At 41.5% G+C, this 15,740-nt stretch overlaps 1 protein-coding gene across 2 annotated transcripts in view; it reads left to right on the top strand.

Annotated features, from left to right (window-relative positions):
* The window catches only part of RALGAPB (Ral GTPase activating protein non-catalytic subunit beta), a 64,231-nt gene that overhangs the window by 25,286 nt on the left and 23,205 nt on the right, over positions 1-15,740 (top strand). The window contains exons 10-17 of one of the 2 annotated variants that reach the window (XM_085241720.1): positions 811-1,012; positions 2,349-2,516; positions 3,578-3,692; positions 3,950-4,097; positions 6,610-6,674; positions 8,470-8,602; positions 10,509-10,630; positions 13,014-13,196. In XM_085241720.1, coding sequence (XP_085097846.1) covers positions 811-1,012; positions 2,349-2,516; positions 3,578-3,692; positions 3,950-4,097; positions 6,610-6,674; positions 8,470-8,602; positions 10,509-10,630; positions 13,014-13,196 — 1,136 coding nt within the window. Of the gene's footprint in view, positions 1-810; positions 1,013-2,348; positions 2,517-3,577; positions 3,693-3,949; positions 4,098-6,609; positions 6,675-8,469; positions 8,603-10,496; positions 10,631-13,013; positions 13,197-15,740 lie in introns of both variants that reach the window. The other variant, XM_085241719.1, reaches the window with a different exon arrangement.

Raw genomic sequence — 15,740 nt, 5'->3', positions numbered from 1 at the left:
GTCAGACTGGCAGAGCCATCCTGCAGGAACAGAGCACAGAGCTAAGAATCACAGAACCTTGGGTTGGGAGGGACCTTAAAGACCATTGAGCTCCAGTTCCCCCGCTGTAACCAGAGCCCAGAACCCAGTCCCGTGTGGTGATGGTGGTCTGTGGAGATGTCTGCAGAGCACGCTGTGTGTTAGCACACAGGGGAGGCCTGCCCTCCTGGCAGCTTCCATCTGGGAGCACACTGGGCTCAAATGGGGAGAGGGGGGGGCCAAAGCAGCGCAGTGGCTCTCAGCAGATTTCTTTCTTACAGTGGGTCCTTCGGAATTCTTGGATTTTTTTTTTTCAAATTATCATTTATGTTTATGCAACGTAATTGGATCAAAGTAGTTTGATGTTCAGAGCAAGATAGGTGATCAGTCAGTTGCAAGTAAGCACTTGTGTGGAGATGGTAGTAATGGCACAGTGAAAAAGTTTGATGGTATTTTAAGAGTGCAAGGAAAGTCATTTTCTGGAGATGAGAACAAGGTGAGGAGATCCTTGTCCTCTGAGAGGATAGGGAGGTACTGCTGGATACAAGAGACACTTCCCAACACAAAATTGGGATTAACTTCAGAATATGAAGGTCAATTGTTGCAATCCTAACAAGGACAAAAGTTAGTAATAGCCTCAAATAGTTCCCAAACAGAAGCGCTGACTCAAATGCAGTGAACTAACAGCTTCATGATAACTGCTAAATTGGACTTGATCTTTGTGTCCAGGATCCCATGAGCCTATTATATATGTTAACAAACGCAGTGAAATGCTGTTTTTTCTTTTCCCAGCTATAGCAACTCAAGCTAGTGTGGAGTTTCGCCGGAAAGGATCCCAAATGTCCACAGATACAATGGCTTCCAATCCTTTGTTTGATGCCAGTGAATTCCCAGACAACTATGAAGCAGGAAGGGCAGAGGCATGCGGGACACTGTGTAGGATATTTTGTAGCAAGAAGACTGGGGAGGAAATATTACCAGCTTACTTATCCCGGTACTAACCTATCTTTCAGTTGCTTTATTGGTGTAATTTTACGGTGCAAAGGAATTTGCAGTGCATAGCATTCAGTTACTGTCTGAATTGTGCTGCCAGCTCTAAGAGCGCGGTTGGCCTGCACATGGCACGGGCACAGCTCCCTCTGTACACTGAGTGTTGGCTTTGTCTTCTCACAGTGCTGGTTTCCACTGGGCTTTCTTCGAGCTCTAGTTGAGGGGGAGCCCCTCCAGCAGCTGGAGGGAAATTCTTTGGTCTTTTTGACACTTGAAGGTTTTTAAATTTGCCATCAAATGTTGGTAAAATGGACAGAAGTGTGCAGATGTGAGATTGTTTTGTTAGACTGCAAAGGGTGTTATCAAGAAACACTAGAATGGAGTATATTTTTTTAAGGCTTTAACATACAGAAATGTATTAATATTCTGTTATTTTTATATATATATTTTTTTTCATCCTGAACCACTTTGATTTTCAGTTTACTTTCTAGTAAGGCCATCCTGCCTATCAGAGTCTTGGTTTTTCCAACTTTTTTGTTTAAAAAGTAGAAAAAGCCAGAGGCAGATAATCAATTTCATAAAAAATATCTCTCAAACTGTTCAATTTCCTTTGCCATAAGTGGCATCAAAACTTCTGGAAGACTGGACCATTTTATTTCATATGGTAGTGCTGTATGCATTAGATGTCTGTTTCTCTTATACAGTCAGATTCCTCTGTTTTAAGTTGCAAAGGGTTTTTTGTGTATTTTTTTTTTTAATACAAATGCACTTTAACCTAAAACCTGTAGAGGAATCTAACTACTAGAAGAGATAAAGTTCTTTGGGATGATGGCCAGCTACATAAATGCTTCACATCTCTCTGCTTTTTCCTTTGAAATATTTTCCCTCTTATTTTCCAGATGTTAGAATTGCTGTCCACAGTGCTGTTCCCCCCCAGGGATTTAGCAGTATTTTTCTTCTGTGCTAGGGAATTAGAACCAAGGTCTCATTTACAGCCTTACACGGGGAAGGCGGTAGCAGGGAGCACAGGTAGCACGCATCTGTGCTGTAGCTGCAGCAGCTCCCAGCCCCTGAGCTGCAACAGGGCAGATGTTTCAGCAGAATGGTGCTCTGCTGGCTTTTCACATGTAATGTGTGTGATTGCTGTGGCTTTTTCTGAAAGCTAGCAAACTGCACTTGCCTGTGCTAACATAACTTTGGGGAATGGTCAGAAAAACTTTTCTCAGCTCTGATTTTTAAGCTGTTCTATGTAGAAAAGATCAAATTGCTGCACATTCGTGTTCGTGTGGGATGCTGATATTTTTATGTGCAAATAATTCAATCTTATCTTTCTTTGTCAGATTTTACATGCTTTTAATTCAGGGTTTGCAGATAGCAGATTTCGTTTGCCACCCCGTTCTTGCCAGCGTTATTCTGAACTCCCCTCCTTTGTTCTGCTGTGACCTGAAAGGAATTGATGTCGTGGTTCCATATTTCATTTCGGCTCTTGAAACTATTTTGCCCGACAGGTAAACTGCTGTTTCCTATAGGTATTACCAGAAATATGGGGAGATGTTTATCTTCTGGGGTTTCTGTCATTCCTGGATGGCTTTCACTGGAGGAGTTCTGTAATGTGGGCCCAATGTTGAGTATGTATGTGATAGTGATAACAGCAGCATTTCAGAAGCTCTGACTTTCCATTTCATTTAATGCAATGTTCCTTAAAGTAGTAGTAGCCCTTTTTAAAAATGAGAATGTTTGAGTTGTGTTATCTAAGTATTCATTATTGAAAAACAAGGATAGGGAAAAGAATACATTTAAAGCCGACTTATTTTTAAGGAGAATTTTACAGCATGTCTATACTGGCTGTTACTGCAGTAAGAGAAAGTAACTTTATACACAACACTAAATGGAAAAAAATGATCATTTAGACAGACTAGGGAAGTTGCAGTAGGTTCCTAAACTGGAATACATGCCCTTGTTTGTCAGAGCTGTACAGATTTCTGCATGTTTTGCTAAACAACTTAAGGCACTTTTACTACTGTTCTGTGCCTGCCTTCTTCCCCATATGTTGTATGTACTGATGGTGCATTTCAGTTTGAAGTTATGCATAAACTACTACTCATCTTCTGGGCTTAAATCTGAGCTGCTGCTTCTTGTAGGTGGATCTTACAAGCAGAATTTACGCGTGGCTTCATAAGAAATGTGATCTATTTCCAAGCAGAGTGTATTTTATACAAGATGCACATGAGCATATTCTGGGGATTTCTGGTAGAGCTGGGTTGGTGGGATTTGCAGTAAGCACACAGAGGCTTGTGACTGGCACTTCTGCCTTGAGGGTGCAGAATATGAATAAGACTTTTGTTTGCTTAATGGTTCAGTGCAAAACAATTCAGGCAGGATTTCATAATTTGCTAATTGTTTCATTGCAACTGCTGTAAAATAAGAATCTTGAATCTAGGAAGAAACAGCTACATTGGATATTGCAAGTTATTTAAGACCAAGGGGTGGTTGTTTATTTAATTTTCACTTAGATTTGCCTTCAGAATCTATGAAAAGTTTATTAATTGTATGGTGCTTTGATTTGCAGAGAACTCTCAAAGTTTAAAATCTATGTAAACCCCACAGAGCTAAGAAGAGCTTCAATTAACATCTTACTGTCTTTATTGCCTCTCCCTCATCATTTTGGAACCATAAAATCGGAGGTAATAACCCTACAGCTTTGTTTTACATGTTGAATTTTGTCTTTTGGGTTGTAGGGTGACACTTGGGTGAGGTGAGTTGTGGTATTTGGCATTCTGTTTAGCCCTGAAACTCTTAGCACAAGTTTGACAGGAGTAATTTGTGCTGTGGATACTGACTTTTGAAAGCAATGCTATGCTGGTGTGTTTAGTGTAAATATGGCAATATCTACAATACCTAATCTCTAATTGATGCTGAAATAAATTCATTGTTCCTGCAGGTTGTCCTGGAAGGGAAATTCAGCAACGATGACAGCTCAACGTATGATAAACCAGTAACCTTCCTTTCCTTGAAGCTGAGGCTTGTGAATATACTTATAGGAGCTTTGCAAACTGAAACAGATCCCAACAACACTCAGATGATACTAGGTAATTTCAACATTTTAAATTTATCCATTGCGTTATGGAAGTGTCTTCATCTCTCCTAGAATAATTCGGTACATTCATGGGATACTTTGCAAGAAAAAAGTGAAATTCCTGTCAGATCATCTTCTGTATAATCTCCCTCATACTCTCAAAACATCTTTAAAAGCCTCACGTTTTTATGAAGTAATCTCTCTCTACCATTCTAAATGTAATCCCTACCATTCTAAATGTAGAATGATGCTTGAAAAGTAAAAACAGAATTAAAGCACATTCTAGCAGTAGAAGTCAGTCATAACTCAGAATGGAAATAGGAAGAAATGTTCTAAAATTGGTAAAAAAATCTTGAGTAATGGATTACAGGGAACATTTCAGTTTTTGCCTTGCTTGAGCCTAGAAACAAATTGAAATACTGGGTAACAAGTACTCTAGCATTGGCAGAGTACAGATGGTATTTGTTCAGCACTGTGTCAATCCTTGCAGAAAAGCTACAGCATAGAGCCTGCAGATACATCGTGGTTTGGCAACAAACTGTGCTTTGAGGTGGTTGGATGTGTTAAGGTGTCAGTGCTGAGGAAGTAAGTAGAAGCTGGAATCTTAAATAGTGCACAGTCTGTTAAGCAGATGTATTTTCAGGCGGGTAAAAATTTTGTTGCCTTACACTTTTTTTTCCCTTATTTGCTTCCCTCTCATTTTGTAAAAGTACCTTTCTTCACATTATGGTGTCCTCAAAATAGTTACCATGCCATTTTCCTTTAGCAGTTTAAAAAGCAGGTGGATTTGCACTGGGTAGATATCTGATTGGTTCTGGAAGCCTGCCTGGATAATAGAAGAGGGAGGAAAAAGTGCATAAGCAATGAAGTGAATGGAAACAAATCCAGTCTGCAAAGTCTTTCTGAAAGCTGTTCTTTCAAGACAACTCTTGAAACCTTTTCTGTAGAAGCAGAAGACATGGGGGTAATAATTTTAAAGGGTGATTTGCAGCCAGTGCTGCAAGTGAGGGGATGAGGATGTGTGTGGTTTCTTAGTCATGCTCACAGAACATCAGTGCACATGTGGCTGTATCAGCTGTAGGGTGAGTGATGTTCTGTTAAATCCCACCTGTGCGTTCTTTATATACCTCCACTAAGGGTTGGTGCCTGCACCCCAGCTTTTCAGATACTCTGCCCATGATGTTTTTTTATCATTACCTGGCTGACAGACCTTACTGCTTTGTTTCTTCAGTTTTCCTATTGTTCGCCACACGTGTAACAGGAGTTTATGTCCTGCTGGCTTTGGTTGGAGAGGATTCATGAGTCTGTAGCTTAGCCAGAGATTCTTGCATGTGCCACCATCCTCTCAGAAACATTGGTGTTTATTTCCAGCTGCTTTTTAAATATTTGGCAACAACTGGAGTGTTTCCCTTCCTGTAGCAGCTGTTGTTCTCCTAAACCCTCATGGCTGTGCTGAAGGAAAAATAATGCAGCTACAGGCTGTGTGTACCACTTGACATAAGGCATCCAGAATACATCGTCAGTTTTAGTTTACCTGTGTGTTACTCTTGTTTGTAGCTCTCTCTCTCCTGCTGGATTTTTCTGTCTACCTGCTGTTTGATTTGAATGCAGTAAAAAATAAAAAAATAAAAAGGCATGGAAGATTGGGTCCTGGAGATCACTTGTAGGTAAAGAGAGTTTTGGTGGATCATGCCTCTGATTTTGGAATTTGGTTTAATGTTTTTGTTAAACTGAAATGAAATTTATATTTACTTTAATAATCTGAGAGTTTGGAGAGTGGTGTTGGAAATATCGGCCTAAATTTGGACAGAAACATCTCTGTAAAAATGCTTGTGCTAAAGTAGATGTGGGGTTCGTTTAATGGGTCCTTGATTATTGATTATGATGAGAATGGTTGTGGTCTCGTGTTGATGTCTTAGCGGTTGCTGGATGGAGCAGATATTACCTTATCTTCCAACAGGCTGCTGCCTGTACTGACAGCCCATTAAGTAGTGAAAGCACATTTTTGTTTGCCAGTTACCAGGTGCCTTTTGGCTCCTAATGGCCAAACTGAGGAAGGGAGGCTCCTTGTGCCAGGCGCAGACAGTACTGTGTGACCCTTGAGGTGGCTTTGGATTACACACAGTGCACTTTGGCTGTCTGTTACCTAACAAATGCTGCTTTTTTACTCACAAAATCAGTAAACCTCTTTAAATGTAACCTGAGTTTTTAAATGAGCACAATCTGCTGGGAGACAGGGAAACATTCCAGCCCTTCTGTGAAACAAGAATCCTTCAGAACTGAGGAATTCAGGAAACCTGTGTTCAAAGTGTTTTTAAAATAGCCAAAAGAATCTGTATCTCAGCTCTCATCTGCATCAAATTGCTAAGCCTGGAACAAATCCTCGTGTTTTATAAAACTCTTATAAAAGCTCTGTATAAATCAGGAAGGAGATTCTGGATGCTTAGACCTTCAGTGCTTCTCTACATTGTAGCTGTAAGTGTTCTACTGTGGTTTTTAGTTACCTCTTCTGTGTAATTCTTCAGGTGCAATGTTGAATATTGTTCAAGACTCAGCACTGTTAGAAGCCATTGGCTGCCAAATGGAAACGGTAAGATTTGTTTAGTTGTTGTTTATGAAGTTATTGCTTCAGAAAAAAATGTGATTCATTTTATCCGCAGTTTAAATAAGTTCAGTCCAGAGGTATGATCCCATCTAAAAGTATCCTTTGTTATAGAGAATTCTGTTCAGAAGATCTTCTCATTACTTAAAACTGACTTTCAGTTTCATAGAATCATTAAGTTGGAAAAAGCCAGTAAGATCATCTAGTCCAATGTCATCCCGTCACCACTATGCCCACCAAACCACGTCCCTCAAAGGACAATGACTCCAGCACCTCCTTGGGCAGCTTGTGCCAATGCCTGACCACTCTTTTTAAGAAGCTTTCCCTAATATCCTACCTGAACCTCTCTTGGTGCAACTTAAGACCATTACCTCTCATACTATCACTAATCAGCTGGGAGAAAAGGCTGACCCCCACCTCACTACAACCTCCTTTCAGATGGTTGTAGAGAGCTATGAGGTTTCCCCTGAGCCTCCTCTTCTCCACAATGAACCATCTCAGTTCCCTCAACTGCACCTCATAATCTTGTGCTCCAGACCCTTCACAGCTTCATTACCATTCTTTGGACACACCAGATCATAGAATCATAAATCATTAAGGCTGGAAAAGACCTCAAAGGTCATCTGATCCAACTGTCCGCCTACCACTAATATTGCCCATTAAACCATGTCCTTAAGTACCACATCTCCACGTTTCTTGAAAACCTCCAGGGACAGTGACTCTTCCACGTCCCTGGGCAGCCCATTCCAATACCTCACCACTCTCAGAGAATAAGTCTTTCCCAGTGTCCAGCCTTGAGACTCTCCTGGTGCAATTTGAAGCCACCAGTATTCTGGGAGCAGAGGCCAACCCCCACCTTGCTTCACTCTCCTTTCAGAGAGTTGTTGAGAGTGATGAGGTTTCCTCTGAGCCTCCTCTTCTCCACAATGAACCACCCCAATTCCCTCAACTGCTTCTCATGATCTTGTGCTTCAGCTCCCTCACAGCTCTGTTGCCCTTCTCTGGATGCACTCCATGGTCTCAGTGTCTTTCTCGTAGGCAGGGCCCAGCACTGAACACAGCCCTCAAGGTGCGGCCTCACAGTGCTGACTGCAGAGGTACGATCACTCTGCTGGCTGTGCTGTTTCTGATGCCGTTGGCCTTCTTGGCCAGCTGGGCACACTGCTGGCTCATGTTCAGCCAGCTGTCAGCTAACACCTCCAGATGCTTTTTCTCTGTGCAACTTTCCAGCCACTCTGCCCCAAGCCTGTAGCAACGCATGGAGTTGTGATCAAAGGGCATGGCTCTGCAATTGGTCTTACTGAAGCTCATGCAGTTGGCCTGAGCCCATCTGCCTGTTCATAGCCCTCCGTAGGGCCTTCCTACCCCCAGGCAGATTGACACTTCCTCCCAGCTTGGTGCATCTGCAGATGTACTGAGGTGCACTCAATCCCCTCATCCAGATCATCAGTAACACCGTTAAACAGGACTGGCCCCCATACTGACCTCTCATGACTGGCTGCCAGCTGGATGTAATTCTGTTCACCACCACTCTCTGGCCCCAGCCCTGCAGCCAGTTCTTTATCTGGTGAAAAGTGTCCCTGCCAGCTTCTGCAGGAGAATTGTGTGGGAGACAGTGTGAAAGGCTTTGCTGAAGTCTAGGTGGACTATGTCAGTAGCCTTTCCATCCTCTACCAGGCGACTCACTCGTTCATAGAAGATGATATTGGTGTTTAACAATGGTGGCTAGATTACATTCTTGCTGGGTTTTCACTTTTCTAATTTTTTTTTCCTAAATTTGCAGAATGGTGGTGAAAATAACCTCTTCAAAAGCCACAGTCGTACTAACAGTGGCATTAGTACTGCAAGTGGAGGCAGTATGGAGCCTACAACACCAGATAGTGAACGACCAGCACAAGCCCTTCTAAGGGATTATGGTAAGGACAGCTCTTAAAAAAAACGGTATTATTATATCCTAACATGATTTTTTTTCCCCCCTTTTGCAGTTCTGGCTAATACATTAATGTGTGCACGTGTTTTGAAGCCAAGATGGATACTCCTTTGTTCATTGCTGATTTGATCCCATATGCACCCATGTGTGGTGCTAACATGTGCTGGCTGGTTCTGTGTCGGTTAGTTTTTAAACCTGCTAAAGGACTCTCCCAATACAGTTTTTAAAAAAGCTTGTGGAGAACTGTTTTATTTTATCATGTGTTTTCATGAACAGTAATGCGATAAATTAATGTGCAAATTAATGGCTTCATTCATTTTGTAGCATTCCAAGTTTAGAAGGACCTTTTCTTAACTGTTTTTAAAGACCATTTGGGGGACTCCTGTTTCTGCAAGATAAAGAGGCAGAATGCTTGCAGCGTGTCATTTGTTATAACAAGATCTCTTCAATTAACATTGTTTTGTTATGTCTTGTACTGTGCCATTTTTGAATCTTTGCAGTAGAATTCATGTCCTACTGTTCTATGTGGTAAGCCAGCTGAATGTGGAGATCCTGGAATTTCGTTTGCTTCTTCATCCTTTAGCAGTGCAATTGATGTTAATTGATGAAGTGAACGTGAGAGCAGACCACCTTGTAGGCTAGGTGGGAAACTCCATTCTCACCAGATAAAAATGTTTCTTCCTTCAGTTCTCAATGTAAGAAGAGAGGGATTAAGTGGGAAAGGTTTAGCATATTCACATATATATATTATATACAGATGCAGGGATTTGCTTAAATGTGTTAGTTATTTCTCTAAAGGATTTGTCTGAAATAAGTGCTGGTTTTTACCACACCATCTTAATTATGTATATAATTCCTGTGTTTTCATTGGCAAGTGTTTTTGGCGTCTCACAATGTAAAATGTTCCTTGGTAAGGTTAAAAAAAACCTCATGTTTTAAGTCGTTGAGTTGCTGACTTTTCAAACCATAAGTGTAAATTGAAAGATATTTTTTGTAATATTTGGCTCCAAACTTGTTGGCATTATTGATTCATTTTACTGGATTTAAGAAAAAAAATTCTGTGCCCACAAGGTAAGGTTATAATATACTTACAAAAGGAATTTCAACATTTCTACTGAATGCTTAAGGGGAAAATTAACTGGTTAACTGTAGCTGACATGTAATCTGCTGCTAGACTGGCAGGGAACACTGGTACTGCAATTAATTTGCCGATTCGGTTTTAACAAGTGTATATAACATTTGTGTTCCTAATACAATGAAGTGATGAGCAACTGCTCCTAAAAGCACCTCTTTGTTTTTAATTTTGGCCAAAGGTACAGGAAAGTTAAACATTTAGAAACAATTATATCTTTTCTTCCAAGTTAGTTTCTTTCGTTATCTACACATAAATACCTAATGCAGCTTCTGATAAATACTGTGCATAGAGAGAATAGGTAACTTCTGGCTTAGATATCTGAAGTTACATGTGCTCTGTTGGTTCATTACTATGACTCAATGTGAGTTCTGATGTCTAACATATGTGACTAATGCCTAAATTCTTCTGAGTCTGCAAGACACTGCAGCACTGTAAGTGCGGTAGCAAACAGCAGCACAACCCAACATGAGCTGTTCTGCTGCTGAAATGCATCCAGTGCTGTGATTGTCCAAAATGTCTTTAGAAGAAACAAAACCAAAGTGACACAAGGTGCTAATCTGAATGGATTTGTATTGTCCACTGGTGTTGCATACAAGGGAATTAGCCAAATTTCCAGATTCTAGGTTGTATATAATTTTATGTGCGTATCGTGGCTGCTTTGGCTTGTTCCTGTGCTTTGCTTATTGTTACTAATGCTTAGTTATTTTCCCTCCCTGTGGTATGTGTTACTGGGGTTATATCCTAGCTCTTAATACAGATACGGCTGCAGGACTTCTGATACGCAGCATTCACCTGGTAACCCAAAGGCTCAACTCGCAGTGGAGGCAGGACATGAGCATCTCACTGGCTGCGTTGGAACTTCTCTCTGGATTGGCAAAGGTGAGAGACGAAGTTTTGGTTACTCCAGCCTCTTCTCAAAGGGACGATTCCTGTTCTGTTCAGGTGAAAATCATGCCACCAGGCAGACGTCTGTCAGCAGATGTTCTGTTTGGAGAAAAGAAGGTACATCCTCCTTCTGTAGGATTGCTCTGTCTTATCCTAATGGATGTACTCAGTGATTTAAGTCAAGTGAGCGCAGTGAATGCCTTTGGGCTGAAGGTGAAGCTCAGGGCGGGTGGTTCAGATACACGGAACTACTGTGTGATTCTGGCTGATTTTAGCTGGATGGCTTCTAATCATTCTCATGAATTCTCATGTGTGTGGTTTTGCTTTGCTTTGTGTTTTGGTTCTGTTTTGTTGTCACTGTTTTTTCACACTGCGGTGGATGAATCTGACATATTAGGTTGAACAGCTGAAAGAAAACCATACCACTAAGCTTCCAGTGGGCAGTCTGTGGGCTTCAGCCCATAGTTTCCAACTCCACCATGAACCATTTCTCATAGGTCACTTTGTTAGGTGTTTCTGAGGCTGGTTGCACAGTGGGTGGACAAAATGAACAAGAGTTTCTATTGCTGCTGATCGGGGTTGGAAATAGACCAGGGCATTGAAAAATTTGATTGCCCTTTTTGTAAGTGTTGTGCCAACTTTCTTCCTTTTGTGTCGCGTGCAAAGTAATTTTCTGAGCTATGTGTAACACCTTCTTAATGTGAAGGTGTCACCTGCTTGGGAGCTTTGTCTCCACACAGCTCTGTTCCTCAGACTAGCTGTGCTGTTCCTTTTCACCACTTTCCAGCTGAACCACTCTGTTTTATGTTAGCACCCTCAGCTATGGTCTATGTTCCTCAACTGTAAGGAGACTCACCTGGCAAGTAGCTGGAGTAATTAGCAAGTTAGTGAATAGTAAATAACTAAAACAACTGGGCTGGGAGGTCCTTTTTCGATGAATAGTAAAATGTCCTTTTCTGCTTGAGGGCACTTATTGTTCCCAGTTTGGACTTCATGACGTTTGCTAAGCAATCCTTTGGTGTATTTACAGCAGCCACAATGAACTGGTGCAGCAGCTGGCATTCCCTGGTGTATTCCCTTTGAATATGTATGTCATAGGGCTCTTTTAAAGCTTGGAGTCAGCACTGAGCCGTGGTGGGCTGCATGCTGCCTTCATTTCTGCAGTAGCATGAGCTGAAGGGCACATTTGAAAGTTCATGCAATGCAATGAGTTCAAACATGGTTTTGGAGAGTTCCAGAGCACAATACAGAATCAGGAGTTCCTGATTCAGTTAGGATATTCTCCTGTCCCCTCTTTGTGCAATGAGATGAGAGTATAAAAAAATGTTTTCAAATATCTACCCCGTTCAATATTAAACACTGTAATCTTTGTATAATTCTTGAGCGACTGAAGTGATTCTTCTGGGACACCCAGGGTAGTCCTCTTTCTCTTAGTGATGAATCAAGTGGAAAGAAATCTCCACATATTGCATAGCTGCAGAGTAGAGAACCCATTCTGCTTTCACCTTTGGAAACCACAATTCCCAAAGTCCTTTTCAGGTTAAGGGATGCCTTGTCCTGTATCTTTTCAGCTGCAGGTTATTACTGGGACTTGGTCCATTAGAAAAATCCCGTTTCCTGCAAGAGTGCTGCTTCCCCAGCCTGCTTGTCCTAAGCTAATCTCTTTATATGGCATGGTCAAACTCTACAGAGTAGAAAAATCCAGGTTTAACTGAGTGCTCCTGTGCCAGTTGACATGAAGAATAGGGAGATTTGGTGATTTGGTTAACTTCAAACTGCTGATCTCGTCACTCAGGGTGCACAGCTCTTTGCTAGCCCTCACGGTCCAGAGCCTTGTTCCCTGAAGCCCATCTGGGCAGGAATAGGAGCTGAGGGGGTTTTCTGCAAATGATTTTTTTTTCTGGTTAATCTGCTTGTCTGAGCACGGTTGTTTGTCAGTGAGAAAGTGAAAGAAAATCACTCTGCTGACAGAATTTGCCTAGTGGAAAAGGACAGGAGCAGAATGAAGCCCTCTGGATGGGATACTGGGCAGTGAGTGGTTTCTTAGAGGGAGCATGTGGACGTGAGTGGGGCTGCTGTAGCTGAAAGAGGTTTTTGCTGAAGATAAGTTTAAAATGCAAATTTATTTAGCTTGCAATTCATTTTTTATCAAACCAGATTGGTATCGTTCTTGCTCTTGGAAACAAAGCCCAGCAGTGTGGTGGCACCTTAATTTCAGTATCCATCACTGTTTAGCCTTTTTACCATGAAATAGCTCAACTGTTTATTCACATTTCTTAAAACTGCATTTAGAAATGCTTTCGAAAGCTGTTTCTTCTCTGAAAGGTTTTGTGAAGGAATTCTCACCTGACAGTCCTCTTTTCCTTGCATCATACAGGTGAAAGTGCTTGTTGATTCCTCTGATCAAAAGAGAGCAATTAGTTCTGTATGCAGCTACATAGTGTTCCAGTGCAGCCGACCAGCCCCGCTCCACTCCCGTGACCTTCACTCTGTGATTGTTGCAGCTTTCCAGTGCCTCTGTGTCTGGCTCACTGAGCATCCTGACATGCTGGATGAGAAGGTAAGAACCTCTGAAGTGTGTATTCTTAGCCCCCCAGACTGATTTGCTTTTTGTCCCCAGCTGCCAATGTTTCAGACTTTAAAACAACACGTCTTTGTAGTTTTCAAAAGCATAGCAGGAATTCTAAAACTAGTTTACTTGGAAAATAGCTTTCAGTTTTGATTTCTCCTTTTCATTCACTGAGAATATTTTTGGCTGTGCAACCATCTTTCATGTTTATAAGAAAGTATTTTGATCTTTCTACTTGCTTTGTGAACTGGAAAAAAAAAAAAGAAAAAAACTGAAATTGGAAAAGCAGAAAAATAATGGAGAAATATGAGCATTATTGGTGTGTAAATAGTGTAGTTACCTGCAGCGGATAAGCTTCTAAAAGCAATGTCTTTTCTCATTTCTCAGCTCTTACCTATCTAAAGCATTTTCTAAATTTAACAGTGGAATTTCTTTAATGCTAATATTTTGATGATCGTAAAATCATAAGAATATAGAGTGGCTTGAGTTGAAAGGAACCTTAAAGATCACTGAGCTTCAACCCCCTTGCCATGGGCAGAGTTGCCAGTCATTAGATCAGGCTGCCCAGGGCTCCATCCAGCCTGGCCTTGAGCACCTCCAGGGGCATCCCCAGCTTCTCAGGGCAGCAGAACCAGTGCCTCACTGCCCTCTGAGTACAGAATTTCCTCCAAATATCCAACCTGAATCTCCCCTATTTTAATTCAAAGCCATTGCCTCTCATCCTATAACTAACAGACAGTGCATAACGTCAGTCTCCTCTGTTTATAAGCCCTCTCCAAGTACCAGACAGCAGTGCTGTCTACCTGGTGTCTTCTCTTCTCCAGACAGAACAAGCCCAACTACCTCAGCCTTTCTTGATAGTAGAGGTGCTCCAGCCCTCTGATCATCTTCATGGCCTTTTCTGGACCCTCTCCAATTGCTCTGCATCCTTCCTGTGCTGGGGGCCCCAGGCCTGGACACAGTACTCCTGATGCAGTATCACAAGGGCAGAGCAGAATGGAACAATCCCCTCCGTGCCTCACTGTCCCCTCTGTTGATGCAGCCCAAGATACTGTTGGCTTTCCATGCTGCAGTTGCACACTGCTGGCTCACGTCCAGCTTCTCATCCATCATGACCTTCCTTCTCCACAGGGCTGCTCTGAAGGAATTCTTTTCCCAGTCTGTACCTATATGGGGTTGCCCCAACCCCAGTGCAACACCCTGCACTTGGCCTTGTTGAACTTCATTAGGTTGACGTGGCCTTTCTGGGTCCCTTTGGGTGGCACCCTTCTGTTCTATTGCCTGCATCACTCCATGGTGTCAGACTTGCTGAGGGTGTACTCAATCCCATTGTCTGGGTCACTGATAAAGATGTTGAACAGCACTGGTGCCAGGATTCACCCTTGGTGTCTTCACCAAGAAGTTTTCTAGAAGCTGAGCAAGGCAAAGCTTGATCCAAGGTACAGCTTCCTGAGGGAGTTTGAAAAGAGCAGTAAGTGAAAGATGCATGTTGCTGATCTGATCACCTCCTGTCATAGTCTCAAAAAAATCTTTTTTTTTTTGTATGAGCATCTGCTTTTGTTGTTGCTTACAGTGGCAGCTCAGTAATCTGTGAATATATGTTAAAAATAAAAAAGAATAACAGGCAGAGTTTTCAATAAAGATGCTTTCTGCAGGCACTTTGGGATACTGGCTGTTGGTAGTAGGTGACCAGGAAAGGGATGATTTCCTAGGATATGGCACAGCACAGGTGATAAAGTTACATTATGCTTTGTTTTTCTTTCTTTGCTTATTTTTCTGCATGAATTGTGAATTCAAGAAACAACACAGACCAAAGTGCAGAACCCTGCCTGGTTTCTGGTGGTTAAAACTGATGATTTATTTGTGTAGTTAGGGTTGATTGTAGACTGCTACTTGTTCTTGAGAAAGCTTTCCTCTTTATTCCCTTGTTTAGCCATCAGATCAGAACTTTTGTTGTATCAATCCAGATATTTTCAGTAAATGATTTTGCAGTGAGCAGTATTGATCAGTCATTGCAGTGATCCCACTGAGTGCTGGCCTCTTCTGTCATATCTTAGCTGATGCTTTGCTGTGTACTTTTAGAACGCTGTTATTGTTCTCTTGATGAATTAGATACCACGTGTATTATCCTTCCTTATGAATGCTGTTGGCAATTGAAAGATTCGGAAAATTTTTTTTTGCAATTTTCCAGATGAGTTCATTCTTAATATCCTGAGAACTTAATTAAATTTTCTGCAGATAATTTCAGAAATGCGTTTATCTTTTAAAATATGCTTATATTTTTCACTTGCATTCCTAGCCCTCTTGGCTGTTTTGTACATGTCTAATGGAATACGTTGTGTATATATTAATTCAGAGCACTTTCTAGCCTTGGATATAGAGGCATACTAACGCAATTAGACATCTATATACAGGGAAAATACAATTCCTCTAGCAAATGTGATCTTATTTCAACACTGTCTGTGAAAATAATTTTCTGCCTTTATCTCTGAGCTCGTACCAGAAGCAGCACACTGCTTAAATGAGTCATCTGTT

Source organism: Meleagris gallopavo, chromosome 22 (assembly GCF_905368555.1).
Source record: "Meleagris gallopavo chromosome 22, MGAL_WU_HG_1.1, whole genome shotgun sequence".
Lineage (NCBI taxonomy): Eukaryota > Metazoa > Chordata > Aves > Galliformes > Phasianidae > Meleagris > Meleagris gallopavo.
This window is presented reverse-complemented; position numbering and strand designations above follow the sequence as displayed.